Below are 16854 nucleotides of genomic sequence, written 5' to 3'. Positions count from 1 at the left end.
ACTGCAATAAGGGGAAGGGAGAGGTGGGGGGGAGGGGGGAGTCCTTCATACCTGCTTTGATAAAGTGATTGTTCAAGAGAGGGAGGGAAGGAAGAGGAGTTACACACACCACAGAGTGTGTCAGCCAGAACAGACAGACTCAGAGACTGCCCTTCGGCGAGTCCTGTCACAAGTGTGTGTGTGGTGCCTCTAGACTGGCACAGTTTAGGAAACTCAGGATTGTGTGTAGAATGAAGTCGGCTCAGGCTGTGGGGAAAGGACCAAGTCGTCGGAAACCTTGGGAGAACCATCCATGGGAGTTTATAGCTGAGCCTCGCAGTTCACAGCAGAGCTACACACACTTCAGGGACCTTCAAGGCAGGCGTTCCCTGAGATCTGAAGACTCAGCAGCAGTTCCTTAAATATTTCGTTCTCTAAATCGCCTGTAGGGCTGGGCGGCCATCTTTGTTTTACTCTCTCAAACGTGCTTCCAGCTTCCCTTGGAAAAAGATTGTGTTCTGGATCTTTGTTCCTGTGAGACCCTGATAGCGTCTCAGGATATAAAGCTTCCTTCGTTTCAACTGGGCCACTGCCAAGAAGCAAAGAAGGCAGAAAAGAGCCGCCTTGCTATTGGCACTCGTGCCTTTGGCAGGCAGCACCCTTGGCCCTCGGTGCAATGATTACAGGGTTTGGGTAACACTGGGATTTAGGCAGTGGATGGCAATACTGTTGGGGGGGCTGGGTAGGGGCTGTTCTTGGAAGGGTGCCACCCAGCTTCAGCTCTCTTCACCGTAATTGTCACTGCTGCAGCTGGGGTGTGGGCTCCTGGGACCCAAGAGAGAGAGAGAGAGAAGCCATCCCCAGGCAGCACAGAGAGTCCAGGCCCGCCTGACAGCCATCATGGCTGAACCACAAGCCAGGCCCCCCTTTCCAAATTAACTATTAAATTAGCATCATTTCATCCTTGTCCAAAAATGTGCTCGGAGCCCAGACGTGTCTTTCCTGCTTGCTAGGATATGAACCGTGCCATGAAGGAAAAGCTCAGTCCTCAGAGGGGCCTTTGGGTCCTCTGTATGGATCTGGGCTCAGGGTTTCACTAAATGCCATGTTGTGATGGGGACACGGCGGGGGCGGGGGGGGGGGGGAGCTGTTCTTTAATCTCAAGCCAGAAAACAGACAACCCAGCCTGCTCTACTTCCATCATCTTAATCATAGGCTGAGGATGAATATTTTTGGTTAGTTTCCCTCTTTTTATACACACACTGCCTATTTATAGCCATTTGTTGTTGGACTCCACCAATTACTTGAAAACCGTGTATTTAGAGAGAGACAGGCTCAGAATGCAAATTGGATGAGTAGCCGTCAATCCTGCGCTAGATTGGCCCATGTGCGGCAGGATCAGAGTGGAGGGCGTGGTTGGCACACGGATGCTGTGCCAGGACAGACCATCTGCTAGCACTTTAACTAGCCGACGACGAAGAGAAAATACCCGTTCTCCGCTCCCTCTGCCTTATCTGTGTTGCTATAAAGCTTACTGGCTCCCACGTTCAGGTTTCTATGGGCATTCCGTGCGAGCAGCCCAGTGCAGGCAGAAGAGCATGTCATTGCCTCGCTCAGCCGTCATCAGTGTCGCTTCCTCCCTCAGCAGATGGGAACCAACACAGGGACCCACAAGCGGACATTATGCAGAAATTGAGAGGACGCAGACCGCTCAGCCATACATGGGATGTCTCCATCAAATCCCTCCCCCTCAGAGCTGAGGGGAGCTGTGCAGATGCACATGGAAACTGACAGAGACCGAGAGACAGCGTGCACAGGGCCTGCAAGGGTCTGTACCAGGAGAAGTGGACACCCTCCCTCATCCCTAACCCAGATGCAAGCTCCAATTGATAGTCACTTGCAAGTGAACACTTAGTTTTCTCTGTGGGAGTCTCACTGGGCAAACAAACTACCCAGCAAACAATGCTCAACAGAAACAAGTTCAATGACATCTTTGGAGGTTCCCTGCCTCATAATGGCATGCTGGGGATTCTCCCTCCCTCCCTCCCTCTCCCTCCCTCCCTCCCCCCTCCCTCTCTCTCGCTCTCTTAATCTTATTCTTTATTTTGTTTTATTTATATATATTTAATTATTTTCCTTCTCTCTTTTACCCTACAGGCCCTTTGCATATATAGATGGCTCCCACTTTAGTGTTCCTATGGGATTCCTAAGTGTGCGAAATAAGCGGGTCACTGCATCTACACCTGGTTCGTGTGCTTTTTCTTGGCTCTTTTCTTTTTCTGTTTGTTTTGTTCTAATTCCAACGCGCTAGTTTTTATTTCGTCATATCTTATCTTATTATTATTATTTAGAAACCTGTTTGTTTCCTAATGAGAGACTAAAAGGGGGACAGATCCTGATGGGAGGAACTCCAGTGGGGAGAAACTGGAACAAGGATAGGGATGGGAAACTGGAAATGGGATATAGTTTGTAGGTAAGAAGAAAAAAAAACTTATTTTCAATTATAGGAGGGGGAAATAAGAAACCCTAATCTCTTTTCCTGCCTCCTCACAGGGTCCTCTCTCTGTGAGCACTTTCACGTGCGTTAGTCTGGCTTCCTAGCTCTCCTTCCTCGGTATCTTTCAGGACTGGTTCTCTGCCACACTCAGGTCCTTTTGTTGCTTTCATCGCCCCGTCTACATACTTCTTCCACTTTGGCTACAGCAGGGAGAAGTTGGGATTAGATCCCTGGATGAGGGTTTGCTCATGGAAGCTTCCTGATGCACTGTCCAAATCACAGGGTTTCTCTGACTTTTCTACTTCACTTGGGCACAAGGCTAACAAAAAGCCTGTGACAAGCGGGCACAGAATAAAGGCAGGGGAGCCAGACAGCGCGTAGACTGCAGAGAGCAGGAGGGGCGGGCTCGAGAGGCCAGACCTGTTTTCATGGCCAAGGCCAAAGTAAGAGATCAATGGCAAATTCCTGTTCTGAAAAATGCAGGGTTGGGCTGAAGGGGCAGCGTGTGGGTGAAGCAGCTGGGCCGGATGCTGGCACCTTGGTACCTGGTCGGCCTTGGGGTGAGAGACATTAAGAATCTCACAGACCTAGAAGTATAGGCAGGTGGTAAAGACCACGAGGTCTAAAATACCAGAGGGAGGGTTGAGTTCCAGTCTGCAGGAATGAAAACATTCAAAAGATGAACAGAGAAGCAAGAGGAATCTGGGGAGATGGCATAGTGGACAAAGCCCACGCTGCACCGAGGGAGGGCTAGAGTTCAGGTCTCCGGCACCCATGTTGAAACTGATTGGGCATGCCGACCGTCTATAATACTAGCACTCGGTGTTGTAAAAATGTACATATAGAGATGCTACACAACAGATCTGGTACAAAGAGGTTCACTGTATGGAGGGAAGGGAGGGAGAGAGAGAAAATATAGTCTGAGTGAGCCATGAAGGCAGGAAGAAAGTGACATAGACAGATAGAGAGCAACTGGGAGAGATCTGGGCAAGAGTGGGAGATGGGGGGGGGGGGAATGCTCCAGACACAGAGATGAGGAGAGAAACTGAGGCAGAGGAAGAGAGAACAGTGATGGGCCGGTCCTTGATATCTGGTACACAGACACATGTGTCTGGCACACATGTGGCAGCGGCAGGGCAGGTGATGATGCCAGAGGTTGCTAAGCAACCTAGAAGTGGGAGCGTGTATACAACATTACTCTCAGGACACAGAACTCATGGGACAATCTGGCTAGTTACTGCTAGCTGAGCAGAACAATACACTTTGGGCTCAGAGAGAGACCCTGCCTCAGCAAATAAAGTATAGGACAATAGAAGAAGACGCTTGACATCAATTTCAGGCTTCCATATGTACATGTGTGCCTCCCAACATGCATATCTACACACACACACACACACACACACACATACACACACACACACACACACACACACACACACACACACACACCTGTGCAGAAAAGGGGGCAAAGTACAAGCGGCTGCAAAAGAATGTCAGAATGAGCTGCATTTGACGGAACCTTTCTTCTGAGGCAGCATCTGCCTCACTTAGAGATGGAAAAGCAGACTCCGTAGGGAGATCTTTGCAAAAAGAGGGATGGCCTTTCTGCTAGGACCCAGCTGGCCTTTTCCCCCCATTCACAGAGTCTTGCTATGTAGCCCAGGCTAGCCTTAAACTCTCAGTCCTCCTGCCTCAGCATCCCAGGTGCTGAGACTGCAGGCCTGTGCCTGATCCTGACGCTCTCGGTACTTGCCATCTGCATGTTGTGCAGAGCCCCAGCCCGCCCTGTGAGCCCTCTCAGGGTAGTCACATGGCCTTCACACTCTCTTAACACCCCATGTTTATTTACCCTGGCAACACATGTTTATTGCGTGTTTTACAACATGGGGTGTTTGAACAAAATCATCTTCTCATTACTAGTTAGACTACTTTGATTTTTATCATCATCATCATTATTATTATTATTATTATTCTGAGGATTTGGTATCTAGCAGCTGCAGTGATCAAGCTAAGTATCTTCTTTATAGATAAATGAATTGTATCAAGTAACTTATCCAAGATTCAGTATAAACTAAGCATGCTTCATTTTTCAGTGTGGTTCCCACGCTGACAGTTCAGGGAGTGGTGGCTTTCTGTTCCTTGCCTGACGTTTGCTCAGTTGCCACTGCCGGCTATTGTCAGGCGTTAGCCAACTGGTGAAGGTCTCCATTCAACAGGCTTCTTCCTGAGTAGTCACTACGCACACTTCAACAATGAGGAGCACTGAGCTCTGTCGAGGCTGAGCCAGCCACCTCCAAGTTGTCTTTTCACAAGGGCTTTTAAAGTATCAAATAAGGGGGAGAAGGGGTGTACTGGAGAGATGGCTCAGAGGTTAAGGACACTGACTGTTCTCCCAAAGGTCCTGAGTTCAATTCCCAGAAACCACATGGTGGCTCACAGCCATCTGTAATGTGATCTGATGCTCTCTTCTGGCCTACAGGTGTACATGCAGGCAGAATACTATATACATTAAATAAATAAATAAATAAGTAAATAATCTTTTTTTTTTTTAAATCAAATTCAGACTGGGTGAGTAGGTGTCAGAGAAACCAACTTTGTAAACTGAAAATTATGGACTTAGATTCATTTGGAACACATTGTGCAGAACACATATATAAAAATAACGGCCATTTTGATTTCTCCCCCCCCCCTTAGGTAATAGATAACATCTGTAATATTCTTCCTCACCTTTTTCTGATTAGCTTCATGTCTGGCATATTTTCCCCAATACTCCTGTTTCAAGCTGTAAGGATTTCGCCAAGGACTGATGGGATTCTCAATAAGTAGTGTGGGTGTAACAGGAAACTTGCATTAGTCGGGTGAAAGTCCCGGAAGCAGCAGACTGTTTAATGGCAGGCAGGCCTCCCCTGCTAAGTGTTTTTTAATATTCCATGCTTGAGCTCCTAGCCCTGAGAGCCACTCTGTCCTTGTGTCCTCACCTAGGGGGAAAAATGAAATGTTGCTAAACTTTCCCTGGCTGCACAAGGGTTCTAGCACTCTTGCCTATTTCCTCCTTCCGGGCCCCCTCCTCTTGTCTCCCCCAGAACCGCTGCCTCGCTTTTTCTGTTGTCTCTGTGCGTATCTCTTCCTTCTCTTCTGTTCTTCTGGCTTCCAGCATAACACTGGACAGACCACATCTGCACCACGTGCTGTGTGCACGGCCCCAGGCTCTCATCCCTTGGCACCGACTATGTTGTAGGAGACAGACTATTGAAACAATAGACACCCCCGCCCCCCCCCCCGCAAGAAATGGGAGATTCCCTCGGAATTTCATGCTGGGAGAAGGACGGGGTGTCAGACCAAGTGGGGGTGGGGGGGTTGGTGGAGGGATGTGTCTCCCGAAAGAGATTTTGCAGTTTTAACAGCCTGCCAGACCATCTTACAGAATGAGAGTAAACCCAGATAATGATGGGTCGGTGGTGGGCGGGACCACACCCTGCCTGGGACTGCTTAGATGTGCATATTCTCTCTCTGGCTCTCTGTTTGAACTCTGATCTCACTTAGGAGCCCCAAAGAAGGACTTGAGGAGTTGCCGTCCCACTTCCTAATAATGTGGCCACAAAAGAATGAATCTTTTTCTGATTCTTGCTTTTGATTTGCTTCTTTTAATTGCTTATTGAGGACAAGTGTTTAGCTCTGACTTCGTTCACAGATTGGGACTCCCAAGTGGCTTCGCCAAGCCCCTTTGACTTCAGGTGCAGGCAGATGAGGACTTCTGAAGCTGTTCAACTTTCTCCTTCAAATTTTTGTAGGAGTTAGAATGGCCCTTCTGAGGCTGGTAGTGTTGTCCCAGGCTGTGAGACTAAGCTTGAGAAATCAGTACTTGAAACAACAGCCAGAAAGTGGAGAGCCCACAGCCGCGCCTATGGCTTCTAGTGAGCGTGAGGAGAGCGAGCTCCCACAGTGAGACAAATTCCAGTCTTGTGTTTAGGTATTTCAGACCACCTCGAGAAGATTTTGATGAAGATATTCCTGTTTGAGTGGAAACTATAAAGTGACAGTTTCTGATGTCTGAGTGTACAGATGTGTCAGGATCTGTCACAGCTCACTGCACACATCACATTCGCACCTCACACCTCAGCCCACAAAAAAATAAGTAATAAAATGAAAAACCAAAGCGGTGCCTGCTGACTTCCCAGCTTTATGCTTGCCATCATTTCTTTGGGGAGACCTTCTCTCCCCACCTGCACTAATTAAGACTCCCCACTTGGCATTCTTAGAGTCCCCCACCCCCACCCCCCACCCCTGGCATCACTCACCATTGTGGCCTACCCACTCACCTGTCATCCTCTATCTGGCTGGGCCTAGCTGCCAGCACTGGCTCCAGAAGTTGTATGTTAGGGCTGCAGATGCAATTCTGCAGTAGAGCAGTTAGCCTATGTGAGGCCCTAGGCACCGTCTTTAGTCTCTGTCTGTCTGTCTCTTTGTCTGTCTGTCTGTCTGTCTCTCTCTCTCTCTCTCTCTCTCTCTGTTTGTGTGTCTGTCTGTTTGTCTCTCTCTCTTACACACACACACACACACACACACACACACACACACACACCTCAACTTAGTAAATGAGTCTCGTTTCCAGAGAACAATGGCATTGTCTAGTTCTTAGCTCTGTCTTTACCGGTCTCTTCCTTTCCTGTCTGTCGTTTTTCCATGAAGGTGTGTAAATAGTTAACAAGCCCATCTAGGATGATGCTTTTGCAAGCAAGATGCTGATGTGGGGCCTAGGCAGTGGTGGCGCATGCCTTAATCCCAGCACTCTGGAGGCAGAGATAGGTGGATCTCTGTGAGATTGAGGCCAGCCTGGTCTACAGAGCAAGTTCCAGGACATCCAAGGCTACACAGAGAAACCTTGTCTCCAAAAACAAAAACAAACAAGCAAAAAACAACAACAACAACAAAACCAAACAAACCAAAAAAAGAGGGTGAAGATGGGATCCCCAAGATGGCAATTGCTTGGCTCCGAGGATAGTCACCTACAACAATGATAAAATCACAGATAATAAAAAGAGCTTTGCATTTGAGGAATGGAGGGTAAATGTCCCTGAGGTATGCACAGAAGGCACAATGGAAACAGCGGGCTGGGTAATTAAAGGAAGCACGTGATGGAACTTTACAGTTGCTGCCGCTGGATGTCCAAAGTCCACTGAGGAAGTGTCTTAGGCCAGTAACTACAAAGACCAACCTCAATACATCTGATGCTGACAAATATGGTACCATCAGATCAGGGCAGAGGACCATGAGCCTAGGTCAGCCCAAGTTGGGCCAGATGATAGGCCATGGCTGAGCTAGCTGGCTTTAGAGAGGCAGAGTTGGGTATGAGGGTAGCTGCATGCCCCAGCTGGTCCCAGATGAAGAATGAATAATCACTGCTGTGCTTCACTCTACGTCTCACTTGGGGCTTGGCCTGCGATATAGTATATAAAATACGGGCTGTGTGCCTATAACTCCCTGCATCGTTTTCTAGCAATGCCCTCTTCTCATGGCAGCTGGCTCAGACCACACAGCTGCTACAGGCCCAGAGGAAGCACCTTGACTTTAATGGTTGCCAACCATGGGTCATAGGTTATTGGTTCTGTCCAATGGCAATTGCATGGGGATTCAAGAGCCCTGCAAGCTGGATCTTCACACTCAGCATGCACGAGCCCCACCACCTGTAGACTCTGTATCTGACCGAGATTCATCCCCTTGGCCAGGCACTCTTTTTATACTCGTTTTACATAGACTGAAACAGAGACAGAGCGGTTCAATGACAAATTATTAAGGTGACAAAAAGTAGTTGTTCTAGAGGCTTCTCAAATGCACCTCAGTGTCTGGGTTCTCTTTTAGAACTACAGGGTGGGGCTGTGGGGTCCACTAAAGTGTTCACATGCCTGAAGCTGCTGAAGAGGCCACTGTGACTTTTTTCCATCTTTGAAAGTTAAGCAGAGAATGCTGGCAAAGCATCAGCTCGGAGTGGGAGTGAGGGTGTGTTCTAGCCTGTGTCATATTTAGGGTGAAAACTTCTGTGTTTAGATTTGCAGTGACCTTTAAAATAAGAAACAAGATAACAGTGTTCGAACTCACATCTGGATGTGTAAGGAAGGTTCTGCCACACAGCAGGAGGAGAGAGTACAGCCTCGGCCAAGCCCACGGTAACTGGGTCGTGAGCCGTGAGCACCTTAAAGATTTGATCTCCATGGGCAGCGAGTCTCCAGCTGCTGCCTACATGGCTTCTAGTCTGGTGGGCAGGACTGTCTCCCAGTGGGAGGCCTCTCTCCAGCTGGCACAAGAAAGTCCTGGGACTTGAACCTCATCTAGAGTTTGGGTCCTTTAAACTTTGACCAGGAAGAAATGATCAGCCAGTCTAATGTTTGACATAAGTTAAACTTCAATATAAATGTTAAGACAGTTAAGGGCTGGAGAGCTGGCGTAGCGGTTCAGAACACTGGCTGCTCTTGCAGAGGACCTGGGTTCAGTATCAGACACTAACAGAAACGGCCCAAGAGTGGAGAAGTCGGTTACCAAGATGTGGTATAGTAGTGAACTTAAAGAGTGACGGGGGATATATACACGTGTATAATTACGTACCCTGGGGAGGGAATAAGAGTTGAAGAAAGTGTGTGATGCCACAGTGTGCATTAGTAAGGTGTGAAGCAGGGCTGGGTATGTTCCTTGGCACGCCCACATGGCTGAGGATGCATAGAAGCCACAGCAGCGAGCACATGGAACACGGAGCTGAATGAGGATGAGGACAAAGGAGACTTCATCTTGATCATCTTCTGTTCTTTCACTAAAAGAGCAAGGGTAGGGCGGGTGATGGCTCAGTGGGTAAGGGCGCCTGCTGCCAGGATGACCCAAGTTCAATCTCCTGGGCCCACGTGACAGAAGGAGAGAAATGACGTCTTCAAGTTGTTCTCTGACCTCTACATACCACAATGACACGTGCACAGTCTCACACATGTGCATGCATACACACACACACACACACACACACACACTAAATAAAATGGGATAGAAGTTTTTTTTTTTAAGCAAATGTGGCAAAATGTTAACGTCTGTTCTCTGTGGCGCTCTCTAAGGTGTTAGTATCTTTGACATGTTCTCTTTGTTCAGTCACTCAAAATGAGAAAAATAAAGTGGAGATAATAGTTAAGTCTTGGACTTGTTTGGGTATTTTTCCATTCCTGTTTGTTTTAAGGGGGAAAAATGTATATAAATGTTAAGTAGTGCTAAGATAGCTGTTTCCGTCCTTTTGTTTATGTTCGCAGAAGCATGCCTGTTTTCTTTAACATCCAACATATTTGATATTGAAATGTGCCTTTTATACAAACTGGTGAACGGTGAGATGAGACGATTCACAGTTGCCCAGTGGCCCTGTGCGCCATGAACCCGCTTCCTGTGAGACACATCCCTGCCCACACCAATCACCAGAAGCATCCTTTTGTGTTGCAGCCAAAATATTTGCAAGCAAAGAAGAAACCAGAAAGGTTTTCCTCGTGGGTGCTTGTGGGCTGGAGCCACTGATGTGTACTGGATCAGTGCCCAGATGTGGAAAGACTGACAAGGGACAGGACTTGTACCTTTTCTATGTCCTGCAGAGCCTGGGCCACACCCTGCCTTGGATCCAGGGAGCCCTGAGGCTCTGTAGGGATGGGGGACATGGCACAACACAGAAAGTCTGTTACGTTGTTGTTGTTGTTGTTGTTGTTGTTGTTGTTGGCCCAGCCTAGTCTTGAACTCCTTTTCTGCCTTTCATTACCTTGGTGGGCTATGCACTTTGTTGTTTTAGTTTTGTTCTGGCAGCTTTAGAGCCTTGAACATGCTTGGCAAGTGCTCTGCAACAAACTCTGCCCCCAGGCCCCACTTAGTTTCGTTTCCTTGCGTTTTGATTCTGCCCTTTTACAGACATAACCACAAACTGTAGCAATGACTTACTAGGCTGTCTACTTGCTCAGTAAAACAAAGGAGCCTTCTGAAGTGTCCCCAAAACAACTGCCTTGACCATATTTGAAAAGTTAACGAAGAAATGTGAACTTAAAACAGACTAAATAGTGTTCAGTGAGGTCCAAAGTTGAAGCTTATAAATATGTAAATATGTACTCAGAGTCATGGGCCATCATGGGGCAAACAATGTCCTTGGCCAAAGTGACTTCACTTATGAAGATGAGAGAGGACGTTAACTCAGAAGAAGAGACTGAGGGTGTTCAGTGGAGACTCTTTACTGGGTCGAAGCTCAGAGCCAGCACTTTGTTTGTAAGTGTCTGAGCCTCACTGTGTGCTCTCAGGGAATCCTACGACTGTCTAGTGACTGTGGCTAAATGTAAACCCGGGGTCAGTTACTCGCAGTTCTTTCTACTGTGACCTGAAACCATGTTCTCTATAGGTGATTTTTATTGGTACAAAAGCTGATAATTTAGGTTAATCTGTCTGGCTTCTGTCTCTTACCTGGTTCTAAACTCAAGGGCAAGGTGAGTACTAACTGTTCCCTCAGAAACTTGATCAATTGCTATAAGACCTTAAAATGATAAATTAATATAATCCATGTAATCTTCTAATAATTTATATACTTTAACTGTTCATATACCCATAGTTATCCTTTTAAATAAATAGTTAAAACATTGCTCATTAACTTTTAGTTTTCATTAGTGGTTTAAAAATAAATATATCTGTGAGGGTTTTTTGGATTTGGTTTTTTGTTTTGTTTTTGTTTTTGTTTTTTTATGGTGTGCTTAACCTCTCCTAGCTTGAGACAGACTTCAATAAAATGTGCATTTCATAATTTAATATACTATCTACAAAGGTACAAACACTCACATAAAATGTGTTTCACTTACACATTTAAGAGTAAAGAGAATACACACACACACACACACACACACACACACATACACACACACACACACACAGCGCCCAGCTCAGTTGCTGTAACAGACACTGCAATGCACATGGCCTCTGCATGTTGTCGGGAGGCAGTGATTTTTAAGGATGGATTAATCTTCTAATCTCCTTGGGATTTCCTTTATATTTGTGGTGGTTTATGACTGACATCTAATGTAACTCTACTTTCTGTTTATATTAATAAAAGATTCGTTTCTGTGGCAGGGCACACATTTGCACTCGGGTGTTGAACAAACACTACTCTTGTGCAAGAACGGGTATAAAATGTTGGTTTATAACGACCCAGGCCAATAACAGCAATCTAACTCTCCCAAAATTGTTTCTTCCCAGGTCCTGGCGAGAACCCGGCTCCAGCAAAGAACGACTCTTTTCCTTTAGGCTATTCTGCCTTTAACACATCTGTCCATGCTGGGATTAGATACAAAAACTGGAAACTCCTCACGGGCTACCCAGGTACAATGCTTAGCCCCCTTCCTGCAGCCGCCAGAGAAGGGCTATGCCCTCCATCTTTCTGTCATCTTGGAATTTCATTCCCTGGCCTTTCCCATAGAAAGGGAAGTCCACACTCTGCTCTAAGCCTTTCTTCTCCTTTGCTAGCCGGCTCCTCAAGGCTCCTTGCCAACCCCTCAGTTTGCACAGACAGCCGTAAAGTTAAATAGTCCTTCAGATCTTTTCTTGTTTTTTTTCTTTAATAATTTATTTTATGCTTTGGTGTGGGATTACAGACAGTTGTGAGCTGCCATGTGGGTGCTGGGAATTGAACCAGGGTCCTTTGAAAGAGCAGACAGTGCTCTTAACCGCTGAGCCATCTCTCCAGCCCAGTCCTTCAGATCTTTTACACTCCCCGTGGATCTTAAGAAAGCAGCTGTCTGCGTGGGGTTTCATGGTCTTAAGCCTCTGTCTGGTCCATATTACACAATTTCTGTTGTCATGGCCTAAGCAGCCTGCCCACCAGACAGAGCAGCGAAGGAAAGCTCACCAAAACAATAGCTGCTGTTTTAATTTTTTTTTTTTTTACTATATCTCTGAAGTTGTAGGGTGGAGGAATGGCTTCAGCTGCTCATTCTGACCCTCTGAGTTATTATTATTAATTACTAATTATTGTTATTAATCTGTCGAGGGGGTATGAGAAGAAAATCCCACTGAGATGCTTCCCAGACATATATGGATTTTAGACCCATGTAACCATCAGACATAGCACACCCAGCTAGCTGCAAATCTTCACCAGTACTCTGGCTGGAGGAAGGGTCTACCTCCTTCCCCCATTCTTTGAGAGGGACAGCTTCACAATACTTTGTAAGTATGGCATGCTCATGTGGGCTCTGATGCAATTTAACAACACTTAGCTTACAAGCACTCTTGGTGTTTACAGTGGCAGTTCATTGTTTGGGGTTGTCCCATGAGTTGAGGTGGCAAGAGATCTAAGAGTCACTGTGCTGTGTTGGCTCAATATCCGGAGGATCCTCACCACCCCCACCAAGCCATTGTGACAAAAAACACCCCACCTCTTGTCACCACCCCACCCTTTTTTTTTTTTCAAAACAGGGTTTCTCTGTGTAGCCTTGGTTATCCTGGACTCACTTTATAGACCAGGCTGGCCTCGAACTCACATCAATCCACCTGCCTCTGCCTCCTGAGTGCTAGGATTAAAGGCGTGCCCCGCCACACTCAGCTCACACATATTTTTTTAATATCCCTTGTTGTAAAGCAATAGGATCTGCCTCATAAAAGCATGGAAATCAGACTCTGAGACAAATCTAGAATCAACACCAAGGGGCACATTTTTTTTTAATATGACCATTACCTACAAGCCAGGGCAGCCTTGTCCCCAGATCCCTTGAGATTAGAACCCAGAAACAGTGCTGCTCCCCTGACTAAAGTTGCCTTTCTCCTCAGGCTGTGGATACTGGTTCCCGCCTCCAACTCAATCCAGCGTGTCTGAGATACCTTCGCTGGACCCACCGGCCAAGACTCTCTGGCTGTTTGATATCAACCAGGACCCTGAAGAAAGGCACGACGTGTCCCAGGAGCACCCCCACATCGTCCGGAAGCTTCTTTCCCGCCTGCAGTACTACCACAAACACTCTGTGCCTTCCTTCTTCCCACCTTTGGACCCTCACTGTGACCCCAAGGACACTGGCGTGTGGAACCCCTGGATGTAGGGTACCACGGGGGTCTGGCACCCGTTTCTGTGCAGGCTCATCCTCAGACCCCCTGCTCCGCAGGCTTTCCTTCTTTATCATCCCCACCACTGCACCTGGTCTTCACGCTACACAACTCCCCAAAAGGAGTCCAGTTTCAACCCACTGTACATTTTTAAAGACAGTAAAAACCTGGAAGGACCCTGCTGTTGGCTGGAGTTAGCGTCTGGAGGCCAGGGTGGGTGGGTTGTGGGTGGGTTGTCCCTCCTGCTCCCTAAGCTGTGGACGCTGGGAACTTGACATAGAAAGCAATCCCTGAGTCCTGGAGGCCAGGGCAGCTGGGTCTTTTCGCTTTACAAGTCAGTCATTAGAACTCCCTCTGCTAATAACCAGTTTTATTGGCAAGATTCGTGTCTTGGAACAAAGGCAGGGAGCAGCTGATTGCTGGTGGTTCTGCTGACTCTGAGGGCTCCCTGTCTGGGAGAGCTTGTCCAGGATTTCCGGTTCCGTGACCAGTCAGTCAGCTCACCCCTCTCTCGCTCATCTCACTGTGGAGCATAAAGTCAGTTGCAGTAAGCCAGCATGGAGAGCTGTCTGTGCCTTCGTTTCCACAACAGCTAAGTGTGTTTTGATCCTGCTATGCCCAACACTGTTGCTCATTCTGTCTAGGCTTCTGCTACCCCCAGCTTGTGTGGCTTGTGTCATGCCTTTGGACTTCACTGTCTTGATCCTGAGGTCACTTTCACCCGTTCTGAGCTGTAGGATAGTCCCAAGCCCCGCCCGGAGAAGGTAGACTGGTCATCCTGTGGCCGTGCTCATGGGAGCTGTGGGTCTGTGGTATCCGTTAAGGAGGTTTATTCTCAGTTGCGTGGAATCCGTCAAGACTGTGGCTGTATCTCCCAATAGGCCATGATCTACACTGCTTTCTCAGGCAGTGGGAAGAAAGGCCAGGAAAGCACCTCTTAGCCCTGAGATGATGGAAGGGGGCGGTTTGAGAAAGGGTGTGGTCGGTGTCTGGTACGCCGCCCTTAGCCAAGCAGAGGCACTGTCCATGCTCTCCTCATTCTCTGTTTCGCTGCCTTGTACTGGGGTCCTGGGGCTGAAGAATGAGGATGCACTGTTTGACCTTGACCTTGAGCCCTTTCTCAGACCCTCTTACATCCTACTGATGTGAATCCGTCCATATTAGCTGTAGGGAGTGTCAAACCCAGATAAGGGCAAAACTGTGCTCCTCATCAGCACCACTGCCTTGTTCACAGCCAACGTCTGGGACATAATAGGCACTCAGTACTTTTTTTTGGAATGAGTGAATGAATGAATGAATGAATGAATGAACAGAGTAAATGAGAAAGAGCCACACCATCCAGTGACTCCAGCTGTCACCCTCTGTACTGGTGGCACCATGACCTGTCTGTCTGGACAGTCACAGAATGACAGGGCTGCGATGCCCTCTCCAGGGGTACAAAAGAGAATTCTGCTTCCTGGGTATTCTCCTTTGCCAACAATCTCCATTTCCGTTCGTCACTGAGCACTGGAAATTAAAGCCACCAATGTACATAGGTCCTCGTGTACAGCAATCTTCAGTTAAGTAGCAGTACTTCCTGGTCATTAATATTCTGTGCTTCATTATGATGAGACTACTATCTGAAAATGGTGCTACAGCTAATGACATCTTTTACCAACCTTTACGCACTGGGATGGCAAATGGCTGGCCAGCCACCTCTTAACTCTAAAGCCTGTGGCAGAGCCTGAATGGCAGGAGTCTGGATACCCCTGTGCCCTATATAGGTGGCCTTTAGTACTCGGAGACTGAAGGCTGCGACTTCCTAGTACCTATGTGATCTTTCCTTATTATTCCTCAATTCTAACTTTGATTGTGGGCTGTATTCAGAACATTAACATATTAATGCTTTTAAGAAGACTTTCAGGAAGTAATTTGTAAAATGACTGGAGATTTTGTTTGATGAAACAAGTAGATTGGAAGATGTCTCGGAATATATCTCATTGGTTTTATACAAAAAGATTAATGACCTATCTTTAGAAATATTAATGTCAATTCTTTACAGATTTGTTCAGCCTTGAAGATGTTTTCGCTTTCTAACTTGTGAACTAGTTGCTTTGTTACCAATGTTGGAGGGACAAAATAAAGGTAATCTTTCTAAAGCCGTGTCAGCCTTGGGCTTGGGGCCTCTCCTTGTGATGGTTGGAAGTTCAAGAGTGTGGCAGCAGTGGTAACTGAGTGTCAGGAATGCACTCAACGTGCCGGTCCACCCTAAGTAAGGGGAGAGGCGGGTTCTGGGAGTAGAGGCTTTGCCACAATTTTTCTGATTTGCCAGTTTTATATTGTGTGAATTATATATCAACACATCTGTTACACAAATAATAGAAAAAAATATTAAATTAAAAAAAATTTTTTTTTGTCTGGGCTGCTGAGATTGCTCAGCAGGTAAATCACATACCATGCAAGCTGGAGACCTGAGCTTGGGCTACAGAACCCACATAAGGGCGGAAAGAGAGGACTTGACGCCACAGACTTGTCCTCCGACACATGTGCCATGTCATAAACACCCTCCCCACGTCATGCACACATGCACGGTAATAAAAAAAATGATTTACAAAGGTGAAACACTTCCCTAAGAGTGTGTGTTGTGTGCTTGACTCAGACACACACGGCCCTGACTCAGTCCTAAGCAACCGAGAAAAGGAAATATACCTGATCAAATATTAGAGGGACATTAGTGACAGGTAGGCATGGAAACGGTGATGAAGCTGGTGGTTTTGCTCCGGGGTTTCTAGTGACTCTCTGCCCCAGCAGTTGAGCAGAGATCACCTGGAGGCTTGGATAGAGTTGGGGGGTTCATTTCTGAGATGCCTCATGTACTGGCGTGTGGCCAGATCTCCGGTTCCTTGCCATGTGGGCATCAACATTGGCTATGAGACTGTCCTTTTAGGGCAGGTGGTGTAGAAAAGAGCAACAGGCAGGGAATTGGGGGGAGGGCCCTTCATGACTTAGTTTTCAAAATTGTACACTGTCACTTCTGCCTCTTTAATATTCATTATAAATGTCACTAGAATAAGCCCATGCTCATGAGAAGGAGCCGACTTTTCAAGAGACTCTTAGATCTGTGTTTTGCACAGTGGGCACGGTTCGCCTCTCGAAGAAAAGGATGCCCAGTCAAATTGGCATGCATTGATGACATGATGTTCGAAGAGATGGCAGGAAAAGATCCCAGCTTTATTATAGTGGTAAAATGACCACAAGAAAACCATTTAGCCATCCCTATGCCTCAGTTTCCTCCCCTCTGGTAGAGAGATGGTTGAATTAGG

General features: G+C 47.0%; 1 protein-coding gene across 2 annotated transcripts in view; it reads left to right on the top strand.

Moving 5' to 3' along the window:
* Positions 1-15690, top strand: part of ARSB (arylsulfatase B) — a 137870-nt gene extending 122180 nt beyond the window's left edge. For both annotated transcript variants that reach the window (XM_084800662.1, XM_084800663.1), the window contains exons 7-8: positions 11717-11839; positions 13283-15690. In XM_084800662.1, coding sequence (XP_084656788.1) covers positions 11717-11839; positions 13283-13548 — 389 coding nt within the window. In that variant the 3' untranslated portion in view covers positions 13549-15690. The remainder of the gene's footprint in view (positions 1-11716; positions 11840-13282) is intronic.
* The last annotated feature ends 1164 nt before the right edge of the window (positions 15691-16854 follow it).

The sequence above is a fragment of the Acomys minous genome (genome assembly GCF_964271855.1).
Source record: "Acomys minous genome assembly, chromosome: 11".
NCBI lineage: Eukaryota > Metazoa > Chordata > Mammalia > Rodentia > Muridae > Acomys > Acomys minous.
This window is presented reverse-complemented; position numbering and strand designations above follow the sequence as displayed.